General features: G+C 29.0%; 1 protein-coding gene across 2 annotated transcripts in view; it reads right to left on the bottom strand.

Annotated features, from left to right (window-relative positions):
- S6kII (Ribosomal protein S6 kinase II) overlaps positions 1 to 26,343 on the bottom strand; it is a 72,941-nt gene that overhangs the window by 22,511 nt on the left and 24,087 nt on the right. The window contains exon 1 of one of the 2 annotated variants that reach the window (XM_067050360.1): positions 20,419 to 20,454. The exons of the other annotated variant lie outside the window; for it this stretch is intronic. Coding sequence (XP_066906461.1) covers positions 20,419 to 20,439 — 21 coding nt within the window. The 5' untranslated portion in view covers positions 20,440 to 20,454. Of the gene's footprint in view, positions 1 to 20,418; positions 20,455 to 26,343 lie in introns of those variants that run through there. 2 annotated transcript variants of the gene reach the window in all.

Here is a 26,343-nt window from a genome sequence, read left to right as displayed (position 1 = left end):
ATGCATAATATTTTTATATCTGAAGTTGTTTAGTATAAACTTACACCAATTTTTATAATAGATTGAATCGGGACTTTTATATTATTTAAGGTTACTATTCTAAAATTAATATATTTTTGTATATACATTAAAACATGTATAAAAAAATATATATAAAATCAAAATAAGTAAGTTAGTAGGTATTTTTTTTACTTATTATTCAAAAATTAATTAGTTCCATTTTTCTATAACTATAAAAGTATATTGACAGTTTCAGAACGGTATGATGCGGCATAGCTATTGAGTAAACGGCGCACACCTTGTGTTTACCAATTGTTCAAGCTGTGTTATACTGTCATCGTATAAGAATTTAAAAAGTAAAGATAATAAAACGATTAAAGATGATAAAACAATTACATATAAATCCTCGAGAGATAATTCTGTCCAACTTGTCCACTTGTGTTATAAATTATATTTCTGCCAAACAACTTTTAGCGGATGACATTTTATAGCCTCGGGCAACGCCGATTAAAATTATTGAAATAGCAAAATTTTAAAAGTGAAATAATTTCAGTAACTGTAGCATTAATATAGATTTATTTATTTCAATATTATTTATTAACATAATATAATATTGTTTTATATTATTCAAATATTTAAGGAATGTTTTTAATTTTCATTTTTGTTTAAATAGAAAAATATGACAATAGATGACATAAATTAATTAAGTTTCTAATAAATGATCGTTTAATCTATATTTCCAAATTAATTTGGCTGTCGTAATGATCTCTAAGGAAATATTTACAAAATTAAAAATAATAATTAACAATTTACTACAAATAAATTTCTTTAATTTCCTCCCTGGCCATTTCTGATATATATGGAGGGTTATTCTACAGATTCAAACCAGGGTGGAAAGATCTAATTTTCATACTGTGGGATTGTCAAGAAATAAAAGTCAACCCGCCCAGCCGGAATAGAACCAGATCCAGAGGTTTCTAAGGTGGCGCACACTCACCTAAAATGACCATAGTTAAAACAATCGACGATATGACCATAATTTAAATTAAAATTAATACAGGAAGTTTATTGATTGGCCGTGTGTATAGATGAATGGAATATGGTCCGGATGCGGTAAAAAAAAAACTCAAATAGTAGATAATTATACTATTTTATTGAGCCAACGTTTCGCCCCACGTTGCAGGGCTTCGTCAGGGCTAAAAAAGATACAAACACTATAGTTACAAAAAGGAAAAAAACGAAAAAAACATAAGTGTAAAATAACAGGGGTATAAAATATTTAATATTTAAATTATAAAATATTTATAATTTAAATATTAAATATTTTATACCCCTGTTATTTTACACTTATGTTTTTTTCGTTTTTTTCCTTTTTGTAACTATAGTGTTTGTATCTTTTTTAGCCCTGACGAAGCCCTGCAACGTGGGGCGAAACGTTGGCTCAATAAAATAGTATAATTATCTACTATTTGAGTTTTTTTTTACCGCACCCGGACCATATTCCATTCATTAAAATTAATACAATTCTAAAAGTGATCCATCAAAAAATATACATTGTACAACAAAGGCATAACTCACTGATGAAAATAAGTTGTCAGGCAGCAGTATAATTATAAATAAATTAAAAAATAAGTTTAAACAATTTAGAAGACATCAACAGCAATAAAAATTATTTATTTGATTCGATACTGTAAATTCCTTTCGATGCCATTACATTAATATTATATCCAACCATAAATATTGTTCTAAACAATATTTCCAAGCTACAAAAATCCATTAGGAAGTTGTGCGTGAGTTAATTAAATGTTATAATCTGCTTATCTTTAATTGGTTTAAACAAATTTACATAGCAGTTGTAAATTTCAAAAACTGTTTGGAAAAAGTGATATCTTCACAGATTTCAACAATGCAATAAAACTTTTTTAAATTCAAATCTTTTAAGAATGCTTCTAATCCTAAATTTCTCATAAATAAATTATGTACCTTATTTATTTATTTATTTTTTATACAGCCATGATTTTTAAATCAGATTACCAAGTTTGAGTAAACATTATAAATGGCTCTTTACAATCAGTGATAAAGTCATCGTTATTTATGAAACTCGCGCACTAATTTTTCATCAAGTGCCAATCAACTAGTTGAATAAGAAACATCAGGACTACATTAGAGTCAAGAATCACAGAATATATAATAAAATAACTACGAAACTAATCATCCGCTAAATATTCCAGGGCTATGTAATGTACAGAAAACGAAATAATATTAAACAGAATCACATCAACAATATGATTGGCCTGGGATATTGCATGATTGCAATATAAATTATCATAACGATGAAAATATGTCTCAAAATTTATATTGATTTGAATAATAATACCTGTGTGTTCAAGTAATTTTTTTTTAATATCTATTTATTGCTATTTACAACTGTACATTACAATACATTTAGTAAATCTGATCTAAGTTAAATTGGAATGTTACAGGCCTGTAGAGAAACTACCCATTGGTAGCACTCTAATGACATTTTACATTAGCTGGTCTCGTGGCCATCTTCTTTTCAGGCGCCTCGGAGGATTGTCAGGAATGGAAGAGGATGCAACATTAGAAACTAAGGGGTTTGAGTGGTTAGAGAGTTTATAATGGAAGGAGTGATATCTGGTTCGGGCTAGATCGATTACATAGGGAACATTAAGGTCTTTATGGATGATTTGTGACAAAGTAAGGAGCATTGAGGTTTTTACGAAGGATTTTGGATTGTAAGGATTGAATACGAGAGGAATTCGAAGGTTTAGTGGAACCCCAAAGCTCAACTCCGTATGTCCAGATTGGCCTTTCAAGTAATTTAAATTTATAATTAATAGTTAATAGTTGACCGTAGAAAGATATGAGATGGTCGGTGGTGCGATCAGTAAAAATACACAAATAAATAAAACTTATTTATTTGGTCCGACGTTTCGACCTAAACTTCATGCCTTCATCAGGGCTGAAAAACCATAAATAACATTCTTTAATCAGAGAAAATAAAATATTAACAAAATACCATATTTACATTTTTTTTTGTGATTATTTTCACTGAATTAATCTTGTTATCTAGTCTTGCTTATAGTTCTGATGAAGGCCTAAAATTCAGGTCAAAACGTCGACACGAATAAATAACTTTTGTTTATTTGTGTATCTTTACTTACCACACCCCCGAACATCTTCTCATAATTTAAATAAACTCTAAGGAATATTTTGATTCATCGATATACACTGTGAAGGGAAAACAATTATGTTATGTTCTAATTAAATAATAATTAGTCTTTGCATATATAACTCACTCTGCTAAATCCCGTCAAATCAATTTCAGATCAGATCGAAAACAACCTCTTTTATTAACTCCTAGGACGTTCAATCTTCTCACATTGAGGCTGAGACCCAAATTTATGAAACTGACTATTAATACTTTGGGAGATGTTGAATACGATATGAGTATTTAAAAAATTCTAAAAACATTTTAAGCAATTAATATCGAAAGAAATCTGAATTATTCCTATATATCATTATTGGGGGGGGGGGAGGGAGGGGAATTAATGTTAAGTGGAAAACATTATTACAGTCATAAATAGTTTGAAAAGTAATAAATTACACATAGAAAAACATTAATCACGAAATTCAAATAATTCTCTTCTTTCTGAATTAGCACAGGAAACAGTGAAAGTGGATATTTCACATCAGAATGAGAAATGCTATTTCCGTTTTGTTAAAGTTGCAAGTTAATTTTTTTTTGTATCCTTTATACGACAAGGACTTCAGTTAATTTTAAATAAAATTAAAATGGAACTCACAGGAATTGAAAAAAATAAATAAGCATTTCGTCTAAATATTATCCCAAATATGTTGAGATGAGTCATCCAACATTATGTAACTAACAAGAGATCGTCAATATTAAAAATAAAATTTAAATTTGAAAGACTTAAGTGATAATAAATTAAATAAACAGACAATGATAAAGGGCAGGATTGAACATTATTAATTCAATGACCCAATAATAAAAAAAAATTCATGACAGATAATATCGGATTCCTTTTAATTAAAGTATCATAAAAACAAATGTGTGATAATTTATATTCAATATCCAGATTAGAATTTTTCGTATTTTTGCCAGGTTTGTATATAAATATATTTTTGTCATAAACAATAATATATTTTTAAAAATAGCCATCTCTTCTTCTTATTATTATCATATTATTTTTTCGGACTTTGAAAATTCTAAGTAGAAGCCACTGAATAATAATATATGGAATGGATCATACATATATTTTTTAAAGTTTTTTTTTTTGTGTTATGAGTAATTTCAGCATTAAAGACGGTATCTATTTATCTATATAGATAAAAGGGAAAGGTCGAATCTTTGTGCACAATAAACTATTTAATTTCAGGGCCGATTCACGTGCAGTTTTTTCAAAATGTTCATTTTTACCATGGGAAGGTTCAAAGATAATGAAATCAACGAATTCATGTTAAGAAAAAAGACATGAACAAAATTAAGCGTTATTGGTTTGCGGCTCAGAAACTATACGTTTTTCTTTCATGGTTATAGTACACCAATCAATTCGTCTCTACCCGAAAAATAAGAAAAAATATTACTGATTCTAATAAGCTGTATTATATTTTTTAAAAATGAAAACTACATAATATGGTTCGGGGTAAAGAAGATCAACATTTTTTATTTTTTAAAAGCATTTCATATTCGTTTTTAGTGTTATCTCAAACTAATAAATACTATTTTACCATAGAAATTAAAAATTAGAAATTTTTCAACTTGATTTATTTGGATGATTTTTGTTTTTCGGAGACTATCGGTGATACGTTCGTTCATAACTCCTCTTACAGTACAAGAGCCAGGAAGAAAAAAAGGCAGTTATCTAACCCCAATTTTTTATTACTTTAATGAAAACTATGTATAATTGACTAGTCAAAACTGATGAGTCTGCCAAGTATAAGTAGGGGGAATAAAAAATAGCAACTGTTTCAAAAACCTTTAAAAAACAATAATTTTTCATATCTTAAAAACTACTAACAACACTAGAAAATCTAAAAGAACATTATTTAAAGAAGAGTAAATTTGCTGAAATATTAGCCCTGATAGAGCTATTTACGTCCAATAATTCTCGAGATATAGCCTTTTAAAAATCAACATTCCATAAAAATGTACTGATATATCAGTAGTTAATTAATTTATTTTGAGAAATCTATATCTTAGAACTATGTGACATACAGATGTCTATTAGTAATCAAATTAAAGCTAGTTTAATGGACTATAAAGTATTTTATGACCTTTATTTACCTCCGTAGGAATAGTAGTTTTCATGATATTACCTAATATAAATTGATTTATAGTTGTTCGGACAATAAGTTTGATTTATGAAAAACTTTATTTCAGAAACCATTGAAGGTAGAGATGTCTGTCTGCACTCAAATTAAAGCTAGTTAAATTTACTATAAAATAATTAATAATGTTTATCTTTGTAGGAGTAGTAGTTTTTATGTTTGACGAAACAAACTCACAAAATGTTAATTTCTAGTTGTTCCTATAATATATAGGATTTTAGAAAAAATATATCTCTAGACCCATAAGGCGCATATATGTCTGCCAGCATTCAAATTAAAGGAAATTTAACATACTATGGAGTAGTTTTTATTATATTCATATGTGAATATAAATTTGGAACATGAAAATTAATTAATGAAAACTATAAATCAATTTATTTTAGCTAATATCATGAAAAATACTTTTCTTAGGAAAATAAACGTAATAAACTACTTTATAGCTCATTAAACTAGCTATAATTTGAGTGCTAATAGACACCTGTACGTCTAATAGTTCCTGAGACATAGATTTCCCAAAATAAATTAACTAACTACTGATATTTCAATACAACATTTTTATGAAATGTCGCTTTTTAAAAAACTGTATCTCGAGAACTATTGAACGTAAATAGCTCTATTAGGGCTTACATTTTAGCAAACTTACTCAACTTTAAATAATGCTCTCTTAGATTTTCTAGTGTTGTTGGTAGTAGTAAGGGTATACAGCTCCGAATGAAAAATTAATTATTTTTAATGTTTTGAAAAAGCCGCCATTTTTTATTCCCCCTACCTATACTTGGCGGACTCATCAATTTTGACTAGTAATAATAATACATAGTTTTCATTCAATTAATCAAAAATTGGGGTGTAATAATTGACTTTTTTCTCCTCTTGGGCTCTTGAACTATCTGCATTTCATCCAATCCCTCCGTTAATAGAATCTTTGGAAAACTGAGTGTCTACTATATGAACTAAATGTTGATTTAATGCCCCCCGTTTTAATGGCGAAATATGAATTTCAAACAAAGCAAACATTTTCAACGTTTTATTTTATATCTACGGTTCTAATTTGTTTAATTAGATCTAGTTTGTGTCGTTTGGTGCAGATTGGTTAAGCCTTGTTGAAGTTATTTTAATGATTTCTCTAACTTTTATTTTCTGATTTTTTTTTTTCGAAAATTCTTATTTAAGGGTGGCATGAGGTGCTATAAACGAATATTAACTTTGTTTCAATCCAAAAAAATATTTTATCACTCTTAGATATGTTAAACGGTCTCAGTTGTTTCAATATACATACACTTATGTACATTACAGTGAGCAGATTCGTCTCTTTTCGAAGAAAAAGAAAAAAATGTTAATTGTTCCCTAAAGAGTTTCTTGAGGTGCTAAAAACGAATATAATGCCATATTTGTGATACCAAATAATAATAATAAAGTATATGTAAATGTTTAATTTAAGTACAATCATTTATATCCAACTATCAATTTTGATCATCAAATCTATATACATCCTAAAATATAGTAAAGCATTGCTGGGTCAGCTAGTAATAAATAAAATAAAGAAAATTAAGCTAAACTTCTTCTAATAATAAATATAGACATCAGAGTGGGTTCTAAAAGGAAGTTATAAATGGATAAGGATCGTTTAGACCTAACAACAAAGTTCCACAGAAAGGGTTAACTTTAATGAGACAATGAACCCTAAATATTTAAAGAGGTGGAATAAGACTTTCTTTCACCTTTCCTCTCACCAATTTAGAACTTATTTACCAGGCGTAGCAAGTGAAAAACATGTAGTAACATTTATTGTAACAATGTAACATGTAATAACATAACTACATACAACAAAATTTAATTAGGACAGAGAAAGAAAATTTGTTAAATATTAGTTGGGAGTCCCATTTTAAATACTTCTTATGGTTCTTGTTACTAGTTCCATCCTCGGTTTTAGAAATAAATTTTAAAAAGATTTTTTAACTATTCAAACTAGACCGAATTTGATGCAATTCAGTTTTATTGCATGCAGAAAGAATATGGAGAACCACCATCAATAATTTCAGATTTAACAATTTCTTTTTTTAAAATACAGGAATCGTTTTTAACTTTTTCTTCTTTGAGATATAAGGAGATAAGTAAGAAGCTAAGAGCTAAAGAGGAATAAAAAGGCAGTTATTTCACCCCAATTTTCGATTACTTTAGTGAAATCTATGTATAATTACTGGTCAAAATTGATGAGTCTGCCAAGTATAGGTAGGGGGAATAATTAATTTTTTATTCGGAGCTCTATATCTTTAAAACTAACAACAGCAGAAAACCCGAGATCATTTAAAATTAGAGTAAATTTGCTAAAATATGAGAAGTGATCTCTAATTTACGTTTAATAGTTCCAAAGATATAGCTTTTTAAAAAGCAACATTTCATAAAAAAAGCACAGGAAAATCAGATGTTAGTGGATTTATTTTGAGAAATCTATATCTCAAAAACAATTCGATGTACAGGTGTTTATTAGCACTCAAATTAAAGCTATTTCAATGCACAATAAAGTAGTTTACGTCGTCTTTATTCGTAGGAGTGGTAGTTTTTATGATTTTTGCTCAAATAAATTAATTTCTAGTTGTTCGGACAAAATTTCATGCGTAAATTTTAAATTCATATGCCAATATCAGAAAATCGACTACCCCTACAAGGATAAAATAGTAAGTTAAATTACCTTTATTTTTAATGCTGACAGAGATATGAAAGTCTTGTGGTTGCTAAGATATATTTTTTCAAAAATCAAATATTTTATCCGAAAAACTAGAAATTAACATGTGAATATTATTGGTCAAATATCATAAAAACTACTACTCCTAAGAAGATAAAGGTAATAAACTAATTTATAGTACATTTAACTAGTTTTAATTAGAGTGCTAATAGACATATGTACGTTGATTGCTTTTTGAAATATAGATTTCTCAAAACAAATTAATTAACTACTGATATTTCTTTACATTTTTTATGAAATGTTGTTTTTTAAAAATCTATATCTCCGAAACTATAGAACGTAGACAACAAAATTAAGGCTCATATCTTAGCAAATTTAATCTACTTTAAATAATGTTCTCTTAGGTATTCTAATATTGTTTGTAGTTTTAAAGATATAGAGGTCGGAATGAAAAAAAATTATATATAACGTTTTGAAACAGCCACTATTTTTTATCCCCCCCCCTACCTATGCTTGGCAGACTCATCAATTTAGACAAGTAATTAAACATAGGGTTCATTAAAGTAATAAAAAATTGGGGTAAAATAACTGTTTTTTTCCTCTTCGGTTCTTGTACTAACAGGGATCTCGCCTCCCAAAAGTGTGGTTAACAACACTTACGAGTAATCCATTTATTGACAAAAAAAATATTTACATTGTTCATATTATAAAATCGATGAGGATGGAAGATATGACGAGATATTGTTGATAGTAGGATTTCCTAATTACAATACCGGCCTTTAAATATTATGTAATAATTCAAACTTCACACATCAATGGAGGAATGAAATTAATTAATGCCAAAAATTAAATAATTTTAGAATGGTTTTTAGTAGATGTAGTTTATTAAACAATTAAGTTTGTTTTATACACAAACAAAGAAATATCCGGTTACAATCATGAGGAAAAAACAAAAAAACCTAAGATTACAGACAGGAAATAGTGCTGAGGAGAGCGAAAGAATAGTATCTAAAAACAATGGTTGCGTGGAAGACCGAAACTTAAGTTTCCTTCCTGCAGCGGCAAATAACTAGGGCTGTGTGGTTTAAAGTGTTTCTTCAGCCACAAAATTCTGAAACGATACAATGCTCTTAAATCGGAAGTATAATTTATGTTAGGGTGGTTACATTTTAATGTCATACACATTAATATCTAAACCGTAATGTACATTGAAACAAAAGTTTCATAATCCCATACCGAAGGAAATAATTATATATATTTTTTCGAATAAGATTTCTATCTATTTTATTAATTTAATTAGTTCAATTATTTATAACCATCTTTATTCAATGTACATCTAATATATAAAAACCATTCATTACATTGTGATGGGCTATTCTGATTTTTTCGGTAAAAAAAAAAAGTTATAAAAATTAATTATTAAAAATGGATTTGTCAATATACTGTAAAGCGAAAATTCTTTCAATTTTTTTAAAAATTTGTATAAGTGTTTTTTTAGGAGCTGAAAACGTATATGAACTTCATTATACTTCTAAAAAATGTTTTACCGCACCAATATTACAAACATTTTGATTTAATGCCGTTATAAGGGCGAAATATAGGTTTCAGATAAATTAAAAATGTTTAAATGTCTTATTTTATTTTTCCGGTTCTAATTTGTCTGATTAAATCTGGTCTGAGCCCATTGGAGCAGTTTATAGAGCTCTAAAGTTTTATACACACCCAAGCTTCGAATAAATTGGTTGAGTCGTGTTGAAGCTATTTCTTTTGTTTATCTTATATTTTTATAATATATTGTTATTTACCGCAATAAACTAAACAGATATAATAAGCAATTAATTAAATCATTAATGGAATCCGTAAACTAAATATATTAATTTGTATCAAACTTTCAATTGTATTCAATTGATTTATCTATATTGCCCGACCCGGCAAGTATATTATATAAAAGGCATAGCGAATCTGGAAATATTGTTACTGAAAATTAGCCCTCCACTAAATCCCATAAAAAAAAAAAAAAAAAAAAAGAAAATTACGGATGATTAAGGTGGGGCACAGGATTGATAAGCCTATACGGTTAAACAAGACTAAACAACTATTTTCATTAGAAGTGTTGCAAAGAAAATTTGTTGTAGGGGACTCAATCATAAATTTTCCAACTATTCTGATAGGATTCCCCAACTAAATAAAAATATTCTAATTATTACAAATATTTTAATGTTTTCAACTGTTTTCGATTACCAACCGCGAATTTTGATACATGATAATTTATAAATTATCTCTTCTATTCAAACAGAATATTATTTCTCCAAAATACCTAATTCTTAACTTCAAATGGATGGTTTTTAATTTTAGTAGTAGCTCTATAATCAAAATACTTTACCACAATTTTAGATTCTCAAATACTCAATTCATTAAATTTCATGATTATTAGATTTTTCAAGATGACAAGGTTTATTAGGCGTATTCTATTTTAGTTTCAATATTTTTCTCTTCCAATCTTTGAGTTACCATCTCCTTATATTATTTTCATACAGTTTCATCATAATTTATCGTAAAATAGCTTCAATGTATCTTAAAACTCGCATTTTATCTTTTCATCGCTGACTCTGATCGGAGATTGAATGTTTATCAGCGCGATTTTAAACCAACGTCCCTAAAATATTGCCACTGATATCCTATTACTAAAAAAACTTTTCATCCCTAACGTGGAAAGGAGTATATTACTAAACACAAATCAAAAAATGCAAGACGTTAAGCACTTAATAACGAAAGAATCCCAAAAAGTTAGTAAAACTAAACAAATGGGCAAATGCCCGTTGGGTAGACCGAAACGTAGATGGGAGGAATGCATTAAGACTGATTTAGTAAATTTGGGTTTGGAGGGGCGTCATTGGATTGATATATATGGAGATCGATTGGTGGTATCGGCATCGAACCTTTGGATTCCCTAAGCCTTTATTATTTATTTAGACTTTCTGGGTTGTTAAATTATAGAAGGAAGTATCCCTCTACTTACACATGCCATGACGAAGTTCCAGGCAATGGCTCACCGACAATACACGAAGAGAATAATAACTTATAAAAAGAGGAAAATATAACACTAAAATGATACTCAAACGCAGTTTGTATTCCAGGAGTGTTCCTCATCTTTTCTAGAAGACTCTGATTCAATGGAAACGGAGGAGAGGAAAAACCTTGGAGGAAAACCTTGATGTCCTCGAATCGACCACGAGCCATGACGTCAAGGCGAAATACGTGTGAATCCTCTTCTACAAGACCACACAGCACGCGGCACAGAGCAAACAGATACGAGAGGCTGTTGAACTTGGCGGGTGGGATAGTACGGGACAGTGAGTAGACGTAGGAGTATTGGTCTAGCAACAGCTGTCCGCGAGGTCAAGGCGTGGTTATGGCATTATTTTATAATTGTATATAATCAAACTTCACTAAATACTATATCAATATAGAAATATAATACATACTATAGAAGTATTAAATACAAAATAAATATAATATTTTCAATCCTTTGGGGCTGGTTCTATTGTTTAAACAAAATAAATTGTATCCATTTAAGTCTCAAAAACTTTATTATTATTATAAACGTCCGAAGTTTCGGCAAACCAGCAAATCCTCAAGGACAATTTTAAATATACATTTACATCTTACATCCAAGTAATAAAATTTTTTATAGACTATTCTGCCCAGGTTTACTAATTTTAGTTAAAATTAACCCATTTTGTCACTTTTTTATTTAATTTTAAAATTTTTAATTACAAATTATCTTACACCATTATCATTCAATTATCAACAATAGATTTTTGCCGCACGCCGTTTTTAAATTTCAGACGCTTTTTAAATATTGCTCGATTAATATAATAATATAATATAATTGTTATATAACAGTCTCCCCTTCCCGTTCTAACTAAATATTTCAAAAGTGACATAGGACCTGAGGGTTTTAGTGGGGCGGGTACGGCCGGGAAGGATTGCTTTTTTTTGTTATGATCTCCCCTTATGAGATTGTGACATGTTGTATATCAACGAACATACTTGCTATAAAAGTCTGTTTTAAAAGTAAGATAAGAAAGGCTAACACGGAGGGCGTGAGTGGAGGGTTCCACGTCTTTTTCAAATTTCAGGCGCTATTTGATATTGCTTGATTTAACTATCTAATTCAAGAGTGGCAAGATGAATGGTTCACCATGAGAGACAACAAGTTAAGAATGGTCCAACAGACAGTGAAACGTCCAACCAGAAACTTGAATCTGCTACGGAGAGAAGATGTGGTATTAACCCGTCTTCGGATAGGCCATACTCGACTCACTCACGGTCATCTCATAAAAAAAGAAAATGGACCGACGTGTCGCTACTGTGAAAACGATCTCACCGTTAGGCATATTCTCACTGAATGATAGCTCACGAACCACATCGGTTCACTTCAGATTTACAGGAGATGTTGAGCGAAGATCCCACAACAATAACAAAACTTTTTCACTTTCTAAAAATCATTAATATTTCTGATCACATATAGTCTAACTAATTGTAATTTTAAATTTGTAAATTGTAATGTAATGTAACTTGTAACAGTAATTGTAAATTTTTAACTTTCTCATTTTGTAATTATATGTAACTTTCTCACATTGTAACATTGTAAATATGTCAATAGTAATGTACTAACTTTGTAAATTCAATGTAAATGACCCTAGTGGTCGAAACACTTAAATAAATAAATAAATGAACTATCTAATTCCTTTTTATAAAGGGACAGTTGTAATAATTTGTTTATTATACGAAAATTAAGGTTAAAAGGCACCACGAGAAGCAATTATAAAAGATGTTGAACGTGAGGTGTAAATTTATAGTCAAGATTGTTCTTGTGGGTGGCCACGTTGAACATTTAAGTATTAATAAGTGTTTGAGACATAAATGGATACTATTTATTATATTTAAACAATTAACAATTGGTACAAAACTAAACTGCCGTAACTAGAGACGAATCAAAAAAATAAAATTAGAAAGGAGTTATTTTGATAAAATCTATAACATAAAAAATAAATTATAGCCGTTCCAGTAGTATATTGGTTAACAGATTACACATCCCAGAGAAATCCGTTTTCCAACTGTCACTTAACTGAAAAAATCCAGTAATCTCTTTAGAAAGTGGGTTATAGAAACGGGAGGACTGAAAAGTGACAATTAAGCTTCTTTTTTTTTTCTTTCTGAAATTCAATTTTTTGTTCTTGACAAGCCAAACATAAATTAATACATAAAAACTTCTTAAATTTTAAATATTAAATGATGTTACTTAAAGTTTATTGTTCTTTTTTCATATTTCTTTATTACCAGATCGGCCCTGGTAGGTCTTACATGGTTTTTGTAGTATTTTGTAAGTTATTATTAAACAGTTGATTGTGGGTCATTAAAGAGGCACCCCCAACAATTTGCAATGCCATAAACCCTGAACTTATATAATTAAAAATAGTAAAGAAAAATTTATTAATAAAAATAGAGATACGTAATTTGAACTGGCGGAATTAAAAGTTACTTTTATTGAGAAAACATTATTGTCTTCAAATAACAGTGTACATGTGTAAAAGACTTTTTTTAACTTCCCGATCTATAGGCAAGTTATTGTAATTACCGTAAAAATCAAAAGTGGAAATGCTTACAGTTTCAATATCAGATAATCTAATTACTATGGAAGAAGTATAACAAAATATTTTGCTGGAATTAGTAATACTTAATATCTATTGTATAAATCATTTGATTCTGTAGAAGTAATTTAATTCAGAATTTATACTTTTTTATATTATAAATGCATAATTTTATAGCTTAATTTAATACTTATTATTGAAATGTAATAGAATTTTTTTTTAAAACTATATGTAAAGAAAAAAAATAATAATCATGAGAGATAGTTGACCGTGGATGACTTATACGAGAAGATGGTTGGGGGGTGCGATCAAAATATAACACAAATAAGTTTAAGTAACTTATTTAAACTTCTTTCATCACTTTAATTTTATTAAGTCCATTCTGTTATTTACTTTATGTCATTCTGTTGATATTTTATTTTTTATTTTCTGTATTCATTGGTTGTTATCTTGTTCTGTTCTGAGTCCTGAGGCTAGAAATTCTGGTTTCGGATATCCAGCCAAATTCTGGCCGAAACGTTTGTACGATTAATTAAGTTAATTGAACTTATTTGTGATATATTTTCACTGCACCCCTCAACCATCTTCTCGTATAAATAAAAATATATATTGTTGAATGGTTAAACACCATTTTTCATAACATTTTCTATAATCCGAAGTTTTCAGTAATCGGAACACCCCCCTGCACCAATAAGTTCGAATTATTGTGGGGTGCCGAGATTACACTATATCTATAATATGAAAAAACAAAAATAATGTTATAGGTTTCTTTTTGGTAAACGTATCGTTGAAAAATCAGCAGAGCTGATTATTGCATTTATGACAATAATTGAACATTTTTTTTTTTTTTTTTTTTTTTTTTACTTCATTATTATATATTTTATTAAAATATTCAAACCAGTTCATTTTAAAATCGTACTGAGTATATGTAACGGAATCTTAAGTCCTTCGCTCAAACCTACGACATCCTGCCATACTGCATTTTGTAATAATCAGCAGTAGAACTGGTCTGCTATCGTAGATTTCATCTTAACGCACTGAAACTCTCACCCAAGTTTAAACTAGCAAGATACTGCTTGGCAATTCATATTAGTTCGTATAGAAGATAAATCATTCGAGATAATTGTGTACAATAACTAAGCAATTAGATTAAAATAGGACAGACGGAAGTATAGGTATTGTTATAAAAATAACACAAAATATAGCTTGATTCTATGAAAACCTTCGTCCAAATATCTGAACTACAGATTTTGCGTTGAGGAATTACATATGTAAGATAAGTATATACTTTTATTAAGAGTATTTCTAACGTATATAAATTAAAACTACATAAAATCATAGGTTTGTGTGTTTTTGCAAGCATCTGTCGCATGCGCTAGCAACAAACAGTGAGAAAATAGCTTTAACATGAATATGATGGTAGGTAACAACAGGGCCACAAAATCATTAATTATCTCACGTGGAATGCTTGAACTCGTAAGACCCTTCAATGCTCCTTGTCAAGAATAAAAATAGAGCGCTTGACTATTTTAGAACATTTCCAAAGACATCTGCTGACAAAGGCTTTACAGCATTCAATAGCATTGAAAGTACTTAACTTATGCCATCAATTAAAATATTTAACACTAGATATATAAAAAGGCGGCGTGAGGGATGCGCTGGGAACTTATGGGCTCTGCTCTACCCCTCACACGTGGGGGATAGAGTGGGCTCAGCGATCCTCAGGTCGATTGTGTAAATATTGTATATAAGAGTGTAAATGTGACTAGAGATTATATTATTTTATTTATTTATTTTTTCATGCACATAGTTTGATTATGTTAATTTTCTTTATCCTTCTGTTTGTATATATTTTAAGAGATATTTTATTTATTCTATGTACTTTTTTTTTCATTTATTTATGTATTTTTCATTCTTATTTTAATTTATTTTAGTAAGAATGTGATCATTCATCAATATTACCTATTGCCCATAACGGTGTGGCAGATTGTAATATCTATCAATAAATAAAGTTCGAATTAAAAAAAAGAAATATATATAAAAAAAGTTTAATACATACATAATAAAGAGAATAAAAGAAAATACACATAAAAATCAATCTATTTTGCTCATTACGAAAAGGAACCTATTCCTCAATATAAAATAGGCATTGAAGTGGAAGAGGAAGAATATAAGAAAAATCAATCGAACCTTGAACATGATTCACATAAGAAAAATGTAAAGATGATGAAGCACAGCAGAAAATCGAAATAAATATCTATATTATATGATATTTTGATTAATTAAATTTAAAATTTGGGGTGCCCAAATGTTGATCATTCTAAAATTATAATTAGTTTTGAGATTAAATAATTGCGATTAGTAGTTTGCATGAATGTTTATATTGGTATTTAAGGCAATCAAACAATTTTTTCAGATAATGGTGGAGGGGGGCGGGGGAGTTACCGAATGCTTGGCTCTGAGATGGGTTCAAATGACAAAACATTATGACATATACTAATAGGAGTAAGATTAAATATATTTTTTCAATACTTAATTTTTTTTTAATATTTTGTTAATTATAAAAAAAAAACTCAGTTTCCCTTATGGTCAGAAACATAAAAAGTGAGATTTAAAAAATAGAAAAACCTGAAGGTTAGATGGGCAAAGAAATTTTTTTGTTAATATCTTTTCTGTGATAAAAAATAATAATCTTTTCAAATCCTATAAGACTATATCGGTTGTGGTCATGAAAAACTAGATTATTCGAATCACCTAAAAATCAATCTAACTGGATTTAAAAAAATAAGCTACATAACTATAATAAGGCCTATATGGACATACGGAGTTGAGCTTTGGGCTCCACTAAATCTTTGAATTCCTCTCATATCCAACCCTTACAGCCAAAATCCTACGTAAAATCCTCAACGCTACTTCTTTGTCGCAAATAAAATAATTCATAAAGAACTTAATGTTCCATATAAAACTCATCCAGCCCGAACCAGATATCGATCCTTCCATTATGAACTCCCAGGCCATCAAAACCCACTAGTTTCTAACCTTGCTTCCATTGCTGGAGGCGCCTAAAAGTTGACGGTCTCGAGACCTTAATGTAAAAATGTTATTAGAGCGCTACCAATGGGTAGTTTCTCTACGTGACTGTGTCATACCATTACGATCTTATATCACATTTACTAAATGCAATTTTATTTGTTGTAAATGTAATAAACAAACTTGGTTTAAATCATGTTCGGGACGTCTTAAGTTGTGTTGAATTGGTCAAGTTCAGTTGCTTTCCACTGATAATTATTGCTCAATGAAAGTCAATTAGACTTAACCAGTTTAACACAACATATTCTCCAGTTTAAACCCGGTTTAAAAACTCATACCGCCTCAAGATCAAAAAGATATCCAGTAAGATTTTATAAATAAATAAACGGAAAAAGATATTTTTTAAAACATATAAAAAGGTGAAGGTCAGAAATTACAAATTTTTTGTTGATCAAATTAAAACTTTTATATTGAAAAAATAGATATTTTTAGAATTCTATGAGAATATATATGAGGTGGTCGTGAAAAAGTGGGTAAGTTGAATCATCAAAAAATTACGTTAAGTGGATTTGAACCATCCTCAGTGCATCTTAAGTTATGTTTAATTGGTTAAGTCCAGTTGCTTTCCATTGAAAGAAACTGAACTTAACTAATTTAACATAACAGACGTCCCGAGGACTTTTCAGGAATTGGACTTCTTCCTAGTCTTTTATGACCGTCACAGATTTATTATGCCAAAGTATAGTAAAAATATCATAAGTATAATAAGTTAATCACCATAAACTGAAGACCAATATCTCTCCGTAAACACAAAACCGAACATTTTTAAACACAGAAAAAGATCTATATACCTTTTGCCCGTATCATGGACTTTCAAATTTTTCACCTCATGGGCATGCAAAACGATTCATCGGGTACTTAGGGCAGTAGTGCTCCAAGAGGAATATAAAACGATCCTAAATGTATTTCTTCCTGGAAGATGACATTTTTACGACGAAGACATTTCCTCTAATATAGCGGATATTAATGGGACACGATAAGTCATAAATTGAAACCGAAATATGGAATTACGTTGCGAGAAGGTTTACGACGTAGGAAGAAAATTATTACATTTGAATTTGAATGGATTTCTGGAGGGTTTATTTTGGTATTGTACTGGTAAAACCTTTTCAGATGACATTTCTGGCATGATCACTACCAAATATTCATTAATCTCTATGACAAAGATAATTATCATATTAAATATAAAGATAATATCGCAACGGGACGTAGAGACGCCTTCAAATAACAAACGAAAGAATTATATATCATGCGTGTTAGCTCAATATACTTACATATGTTCTATATAGAGAGTTCTATCATACATACAATATTATCATATTACGTTTTGTACAAGTTAATACGTATGATAAACATTTTCAGTCTTTTGAAATTCAAAGTTTCTTTCCTAGGTGTCAAGTGTCAAATATTATAGTCCGAAAACATAATACTTGATCCCAAAGAACTATATTTATCGTATTATAAATTTAAATTGAAGGTTATCTTTTAATAACATACAGAGTAACATACGAGAAGTTTTGTTTAAAATAAATTTATAACATTTTTTTTTTTAATTTATGAAGAAATCATTTTTAGATATTTTTTTAAAATTACTTGAAACAATAAACCTATCATGTTTTATATAGATTTAAACCTTTTCCGGCTGTAATTTAACTGAAAAATTATTTGAGTTACGATTTCAAGTAAATGCAATAAAAAAAATTACTAACAATAATTAAATATCCAACTTTCCTAACATCTTTATGCAAAGTTGAAAACAAAAATTCTTTACCTCAATCAGTCATCAAATTCAATCATCTTTCAAACCCTATTTGTTAATACTGGTCTGTTGTTTTTATTTTCTTCGCAAAGAACTTAATTATATTTCAAGCGATTAAAAATACAATTTTGCATAGAATGCATACTTTTGAATTATTTACGAATAAAATTTGTTTTTCGCCATGACTTTTTTTCCAAAATGTACGAGTCGCAGGTCGGCATAGCTTTTTTGGTAAATAATATATCCCAATCATAGGAGAACTACTACAGGAAACACTATTTTATAAACAGAGATCAGAACTGGAAAGGCTACAAAACAAATTGTGGAAGTCTTCGGGCCTGCCAACAGAAGTGAAATTTTAAGAAATGAAACTACGTATTAAAATGTTATTGATAATAAATGCGTTCCTTTTTACAACTTAAGGTTAATGATTATGATAATAATTAGAATAGTGATTTCCTAAGCAGCGGAAAATTTTTTATATCGTAACAGGAGGAAGGTTAAAAAAAAAAAAAAAACTAAAAAAAAGAAAAAAAGAGGTTCAACTAAACAAAAATAATCATGGCACAGAAACGTTTTTATAAATTGAAATATTGATCTGATTAAAATACTCTCTTTACCTAGCCCAGTTGTTTGTTTTTGTTTAACGGGGTAAAACATCGCAGATCATCATCGCCATTTATTTCTTAATTAATTTAGCATACATTTGTTTTTTTGTTTTTTTTTTGCCAGTTCGCTGCTATATTTGTGTCAGTAAAACGTTTGATTTTAAAAACTGAAATACTAATTTTCCAGTTTTATCATCGTCTCTAATAGTTTTTGAAATATACGGGTTTAATCCTAAGCTATTGAGGTGTAATATAGACATTTCAGAGAGATATAGCTAATTGTCAAATTTATGTTACAATATTGACATTTCGGAAGAGTTTGTTTTGAGATAAGATAGGAATGAGAGAGCCTCGTGTGACCTATTCTGAACTTAGTAAGTACGGCCTGTATGATCTAACCCACAGGTAGAGAATTAATAATAATAAAAAAACTAAAATACAACTCATCAATAAATTGATCTCATTCTTATTTATTAATAAAAAAAAAAAAATGAATAAACTCTCTTTAAAATAAGTTATTTGAAAATATCAACCAGTTACCAAAAAATCTTAACTTTCTTTATAATTTGCATATTTTTAATAACACACTTAATTAAGTATACTTATTAAAATCATATATGCCACGTCAATAACTTAAAAATAATTAAACAATTCACATTGACCTTTCCACCGGTCCATAATTATGTGAAACACAGAGGCTATGCGATAAGTTATCATTCTCGCTAGTATATACAGTTCAGGAGTTACAAGCTAAAAATAAGAAATAACTCATCGGTAATTCTATTAAATCAATTGGTTAATAAGTTAGGAGTTTTAGAACTGGTATTTTTGTGTGGACTCATATATAGTACTTTTTATCTCAGCAATAGGCAAAATTTGAAAAAAGTAGTATTTTGGTTTACAATGTTTTATGAGAAATGCGAATTTTTATATTATGGTTACGGCGCTGAATTTCGTAGTTTTTAGTTTATTACACCAAACATTTTCGCAATAATGTCCTGTTTAGGAGGTATAGACGAAAAACAAGATCTAATTAATTATTTACTAAATTAATTAGCTATTTAGTAACAGTCTAAGGATCACCAGAAATGCATAACCGTGATAAATGAGGTAGAAAATCATTTTTTAAATGCTTTGCAGATGTATGTCTTATGTATTTGGCTCCAATATTAACACATTGTGGAGAAACAATACTGGTAGAATACCTCAACGGTAATAGATATTCAATAAAGTATAGATTATATTTACCTCGATTGGGCTGACAACCATGCTCGACAAAGAGGAAGCTAGAACTATTAGCAGCTGAGGAGAAGACAGTGGTAGAGAGCTGATTCGATAAAGTAATTTCCTCCTATGCCGGGACGTCAGTGGCTACTTACTCATTCGAGGGGGTTTCCTCCCAGCAACCCACGCTCTCACCTAATTACCCAAGTAAAGATTAGTCAACCGGGTCGATGGAAAAAACAGCCGCTACTTCCTTGCCTGTGACGGAGAGTACAGAAAGGAAAAGAAACTGGATGTCATAGCGCAGAAGTACCACGTTGAATGTGTTCATCGAACAAAATCCTGAATCCAAGAGCAAGAAGAATAAATTAATTTAATTGATTCATGTTTTCTTCTTCTTTGGTTTGTTATATAATATTACATTCTGTCATATATTTCCATAATAAATTGGGAAAACAGAGCAAGGAGGACAACATTCACACCCTATTTACAGATATATAAATTATTACAAACTAATAAATAGAACAAAAAAGTATTATACAAATGATTGACAGAGAGCGAATTAGAAGTAAAATAACATTAAAAAGAAATAATTTAGTTTCTATACATTTTAGTCTCAAAACCTTTTATTTAAAGGTAAAATTAAAGAAAAAAATTTAAAAATTTATGGATTCAATTATATTAAAGGACTATCTGAAGATATTAAGAAATCATTTAAGGATTACGATGTTGATGTGTACTCTCTGAGTCATACCCCCAAGAATAAAATAAAAAATTATTATAGTATATTAAAGGACAAAATTGATACAAGAAATCAATCGGGATTAATATATAAAATTCCCTGTCTAAATAGTATGTATAGTATGTATAGCTAATATATAGGTGAGACAAAGCAATTATTGGGTGACAGAATTTATCAACACAATAATGATTTGAAAAACAAGGAGAAGGATCAAAATGAAACGGCACTAGTACAGCCTGCAACCAAAAACCAACATATTTTTGATTTTGAAAATACAATGATTTACATAAAGAGAAAATAATACATCCAAAAGGAAAATACTTGAATCCATTTACATATCTGAAAATATTGATTATACAGTGAATTTTAAAACAGATACAAGAAATTTAAACCAACACTATTCAGAGATATTAACTAAAATTAATTTATGAATAATATAGGATAAATTGAATGTGGATAATTATGATTAGCCTTGATAGGAATTTTACTAATGAAATAAAGAGGAAAATTGACAAAAGTGTAGTTATAATAAATAATTTTAAATGCTTGAACTGAGTGGAGGAAGGTTAGAAGAATTGTTGTGATAAAGTTTCTAAGGAATAGTGTCTGTGATAAATGATTTTGATTTTATTTTAAGTGAATATTGACTAATTAGGTGATTAAACATATGTGGGATATACTTATTAACAAAAAAATATTTTTTACCTAATGTTTTAATGTTTAATAGAAATTGATGTTTTGACCAGGGCAGAATAGTGTTTTTATGGAGTTAGAGTTTTTAAATTATATAATTTCAAAATTGTATTAAGGTAAGATAAATTATAAATAATAATGTTAAGTATTTTGAAATGTTTGTAGGATCATACATGTAATAAAAGCTGTTTTGTAGTAGATTGTTCCTGAGGATGGCCGGATTGGCCGAAACGTCGGACTTTTAAGAAAAATAAAAGGTTTTGAGACTAAAATGGATAGAAATTAAATTATTTATTTTTAAAAAATTTACCAGTCTCAAGAAAGTGTTAAGATTATAAATTAAAAATAAATTCATTCCTATTTACGTTTAGCCTCGGGATCTCCAAACCAAGCAGCTGGGTATTCCCCATTTGTGAAGGAAAATCCAGGACTCCAGAGGATTCCGGTACATCTCACTAAACAGCGTCACTCGTGATCCATGGTTTAAAGTATATAAAATACATTTTGTAAGATGAATCAGATTCGAGAAAAAGACCTTATTAATCTTGTTAAATTAAATTTTCCGTCATTTTATTTTTTTTTAAACCTGGAGTTTTAAAATCAGAATTCCTTATATTCAACAAATAATTAAATTAATGCTTTACTACTATAACAGTAACAGGAAATGCACTAAAACTGGCTAGGTTTGAAATATTAACACTCAAGTAAATTAATTATAAAAAAAAGGTATTTTTCAATATCTAATATAATAAATTTTAAGTAGCGTTCTTCTATTTCTTATGTTGATAGTGCAGAATTTAAATACCAATGATTAAAGTTTTACGTGAATTTCGTATGTCTTACAAAAAAAAAAAACGAATTAATACATTTGCACAAATCGAAGTTAAGTAATATTTTTAAATCATTTTGTTCAAATATGCAGAAGACAAATTCACTATCAACCTATCAATGTCTAAAAACGCTTTAAAGGACTGTGACTTGTACAGGCTTAAATCTAGAACAGATTGACGTAATATCTATAAATTAAAATTAGTAATGCTGAAAGGTTGGTTCCGAAATAAATTAGCGCATGAGGAAAGCAAACGAATGTGTATCACTAACTCCGTAACGCCCTAATTGGTAATAGGGAAGAGGAGATGATTCAACAGAAAATAAGTTTTCATTCCTATGCTGACGTATTAAATAAACATTGGAAGCCGTATACAAGCCACAGATATGAAACTCATGAGGAAAATTAAGGGTAATACTAGATCTGACCGAATGGGAAATAGATGAATAAGAGAAGAAACAAAGCAGAAACTACTAATAGCAAATACTTATGATATAATAATAACTCGAAGGTTCGTTATACTCCACCAATCGTTCTCTACGAATATGTTTCCAGTGACGTCTCTCTAAACCCAAATCTACTAAATTGGTTTTAATGCAATCCTCCCATCTACATTTCGATCTACCCGTCTATTCACACACTAGTGTTTATTAACGTTTAGTGATTCGCTCTTTACTAAAACCTACTACCTTACCTATCTTATACACCGCAATGCTAAAACTTGAATTATATTCAAATAGAAACATTTAAGAAATAAATAATGGTTACCCCGACACCGTATGGTTGGGTTGATTAAAGAGGAAGAGGGTAGACAACTTCACTCTTCACTGGATATTTTCATAATAATGTGTCTTACATACAAAAATAATGAATAAGATTTTTATCAATAAAATCAAATTTTTGGACTGACATAAATGACCTGGGCAGAATAGCCTGCATAAAGTTTTTTTTTAAAATGATCTAGTTCTATTAAGATTGTCCTTGAGGATGGCCGAATTGGCCGAAACGTCGGACTTATAAAGGAATAAAAAATATCTTGAGACTAAAATGGATAAAATTTTATTTATTGAAACAATATAAACCTCAAGAAAGTGTTAAGATTATAAATAAGGTACTTATTTACTTTCACTCATCCTAAAAAGGCGGGAACAATTACTCCTTGACCAGACTGTACAAGCCTTTTAAAAATGAATTACTCGCCCACTCTACTGGGAATTTTTCCCTCTAGGGGAAAGTTCAAGAGGGGAATGGACGTAAGAATGTATTATTAAAGGAGCAAGAAAAAAATTCCTATTTGAAAATAATTTAAAGGAAACTAGAGGAAACAGTCTAATTAAGTCGACCCAATAAATTCAGGGGAATTTATATCTCAAGAGCAGATTAAGAGATAAATGTCAAGCCTCAGAAATATACCTATGGGAAAATTAGGACATTAATAGGCATAGAAATATGGGATCATTAGATGTAATTTGTTAATTAAGAAATTTTATATCCTCCATCAAACAATTGTAGTGATGTCCTATATTTATATACACAATATATGTCAATGTGTTTATAAGTTTTTTTTTTGAATAATTACTATTAGTATAATAAAATTATACTACCTATTAAGTAAATATAAAATAAATGTTTCATTTATAGAGTTTCTGGTTATAGATTCCAATGATTGCTATAAATATATAATATCTAATATTTTTATTTTGTAATATCTGTAATATTTTTATTTTGTAAAATGTATTCTAATATTAAATATCTAACACTGGAGATTGTCAGATAATAGGTTGCATATCGGAAAAAAGTGCAAGGATCCGAGATTAATCTCGGTCGCAAACATCTTAAGTGTTAAATGTCCATATTTATGAGTTAAACTAGGGGTATTCATGATCTTTAGTTTAACATGTTAAATGGAAAAACTTATGTTAAATGGAGACATATTTCTTTCTTTTACCAAGTTAAAACGATACAACATGTAACATGGCTGAGTCTGTTAAATGGAGAATGACGTCACGAAACAGACCAGCTGAGCTTGTCACCATTTTATTTGTTGTCGTGTTAAGTTACTTATTCGTAGTTTGCGCTTTGTTTTTGTTTTTTTTCTTTTGTCTTGTTTTGGACTTCTTAAAAAAAATAAAATAAATAGCCAAACTTTTACACTTCTACTTTTCACTTATTTTAGGAATGTTGTAATAAATTACTGTAATCAAAACTTAGATGAAAACAATAACATGAAGTTTTGGAAGGAAAGGTTACTAAACAAGTTGCTCAGAAAATCCGCTAGGAGCTGTTACGCATTTATCATTTAACATGACTTTAAATAGGACTCCTCACAATGCTATACTTATAACATGGTGAAACATTTTATATTTAACACAATATCATGAATACTCCTACTAAAGAGAGAAAGAAGTAAGCCTGAAGAGAAAGAAATTTTTGTTCTTAAATGACAGTCAATATTATTAACCTATATAGCTATCGACGTACAGTCTGGTGAAGAAGTAATTGTTCCCGCTTTTTTTGGGGAGTTAAAGTAACATATTACTCATTAAATACTCACAAGAATGCATCAGTTGCTTTCCCTCCCATCAATTATTTTGTTGATCTAAACAATTGATAAAGCCATGGACACTTGAACTGACCTATTCCTGTCTCACAGTGTCGTGTTGATTGGTTCAAGTGTCGGTTGCAAGAGGACACAACAGGTAGCCGATTCGATACCTAGAACTGCTCAGGTAGTCAACCGAGGTTCAAGGTTCCATGGGACGACCAATTCACTATATTGCTTCAGTATGATTAAATTACTAGTATCACCTTAAAATATTTCTTCATCTTGAAGTATAGAACGATTCTTCTTTAATATTTTAATTATATTTTATTAATTAACAAAATACAATATGATTCTCTAATTGGTTAAGTATTCAACCTAATAAGTGGACAAAATTCTTAAATTTAATAAAATCGAAAATATATATATATCGGACAAGTTAGATCAGTAGACATCACGAAATAAGGCGGGTCTACGCCATTCACTGAAGTAACTATTACAAATTAGCAATTCTTCATCTTCGTTACACAGTCCGTAATAAAATAAAGATAGTTCAAACCAATTATTTAAACGCCAACACAATTCTTAAATAAAATATACCAATTAATGACATTATAATTAATTAACGAATTATAATTGTTAATAATATAAACAACAATATTACATCCATTAAAGGAAATATTATTTTTTTAAAACAAAAAGAGCATACATAATGACTTGTTTTAATTAGTAACCAACAAGTAGAAATACAGAATTGATACACATGAGAAATATGATAGTTTATATGAAACTAGATGACTCGTCCTATATTTGAGGGTGTATATAGAATTAATGAACAAAATTGATAATTGGTTATAAATTTATGTATTTAGTAGAATTAAACATATACGTATACTTAATTATTATGATTTGGTAACATAAATTGATCCAATATATACGTTGACATTCGTTTTCAGAAAGAAATGTTTTTTTTTTTTTTGTTTTTTTTTAATATTTATTTTTGCTATTTACAACTGTACATTATAATACATTTAGTAAATCTGATCTAAGATAAATTAGAGTGTTACAGGCGTGTAGAGAAACTACCCATTGGTAGCACTCTAATGACATTTTACATTAGCTGGTCTCGTGGCCATCTTCTTT

This window comes from Halyomorpha halys, unplaced genomic scaffold, assembly GCF_000696795.3.
Source record: "Halyomorpha halys isolate HHAL.00 unplaced genomic scaffold, Hhal_1.1 Scaffold1183.1, whole genome shotgun sequence".
Taxonomy (NCBI): domain Eukaryota; kingdom Metazoa; phylum Arthropoda; class Insecta; order Hemiptera; family Pentatomidae; genus Halyomorpha; species Halyomorpha halys.
This window is presented reverse-complemented; position numbering and strand designations above follow the sequence as displayed.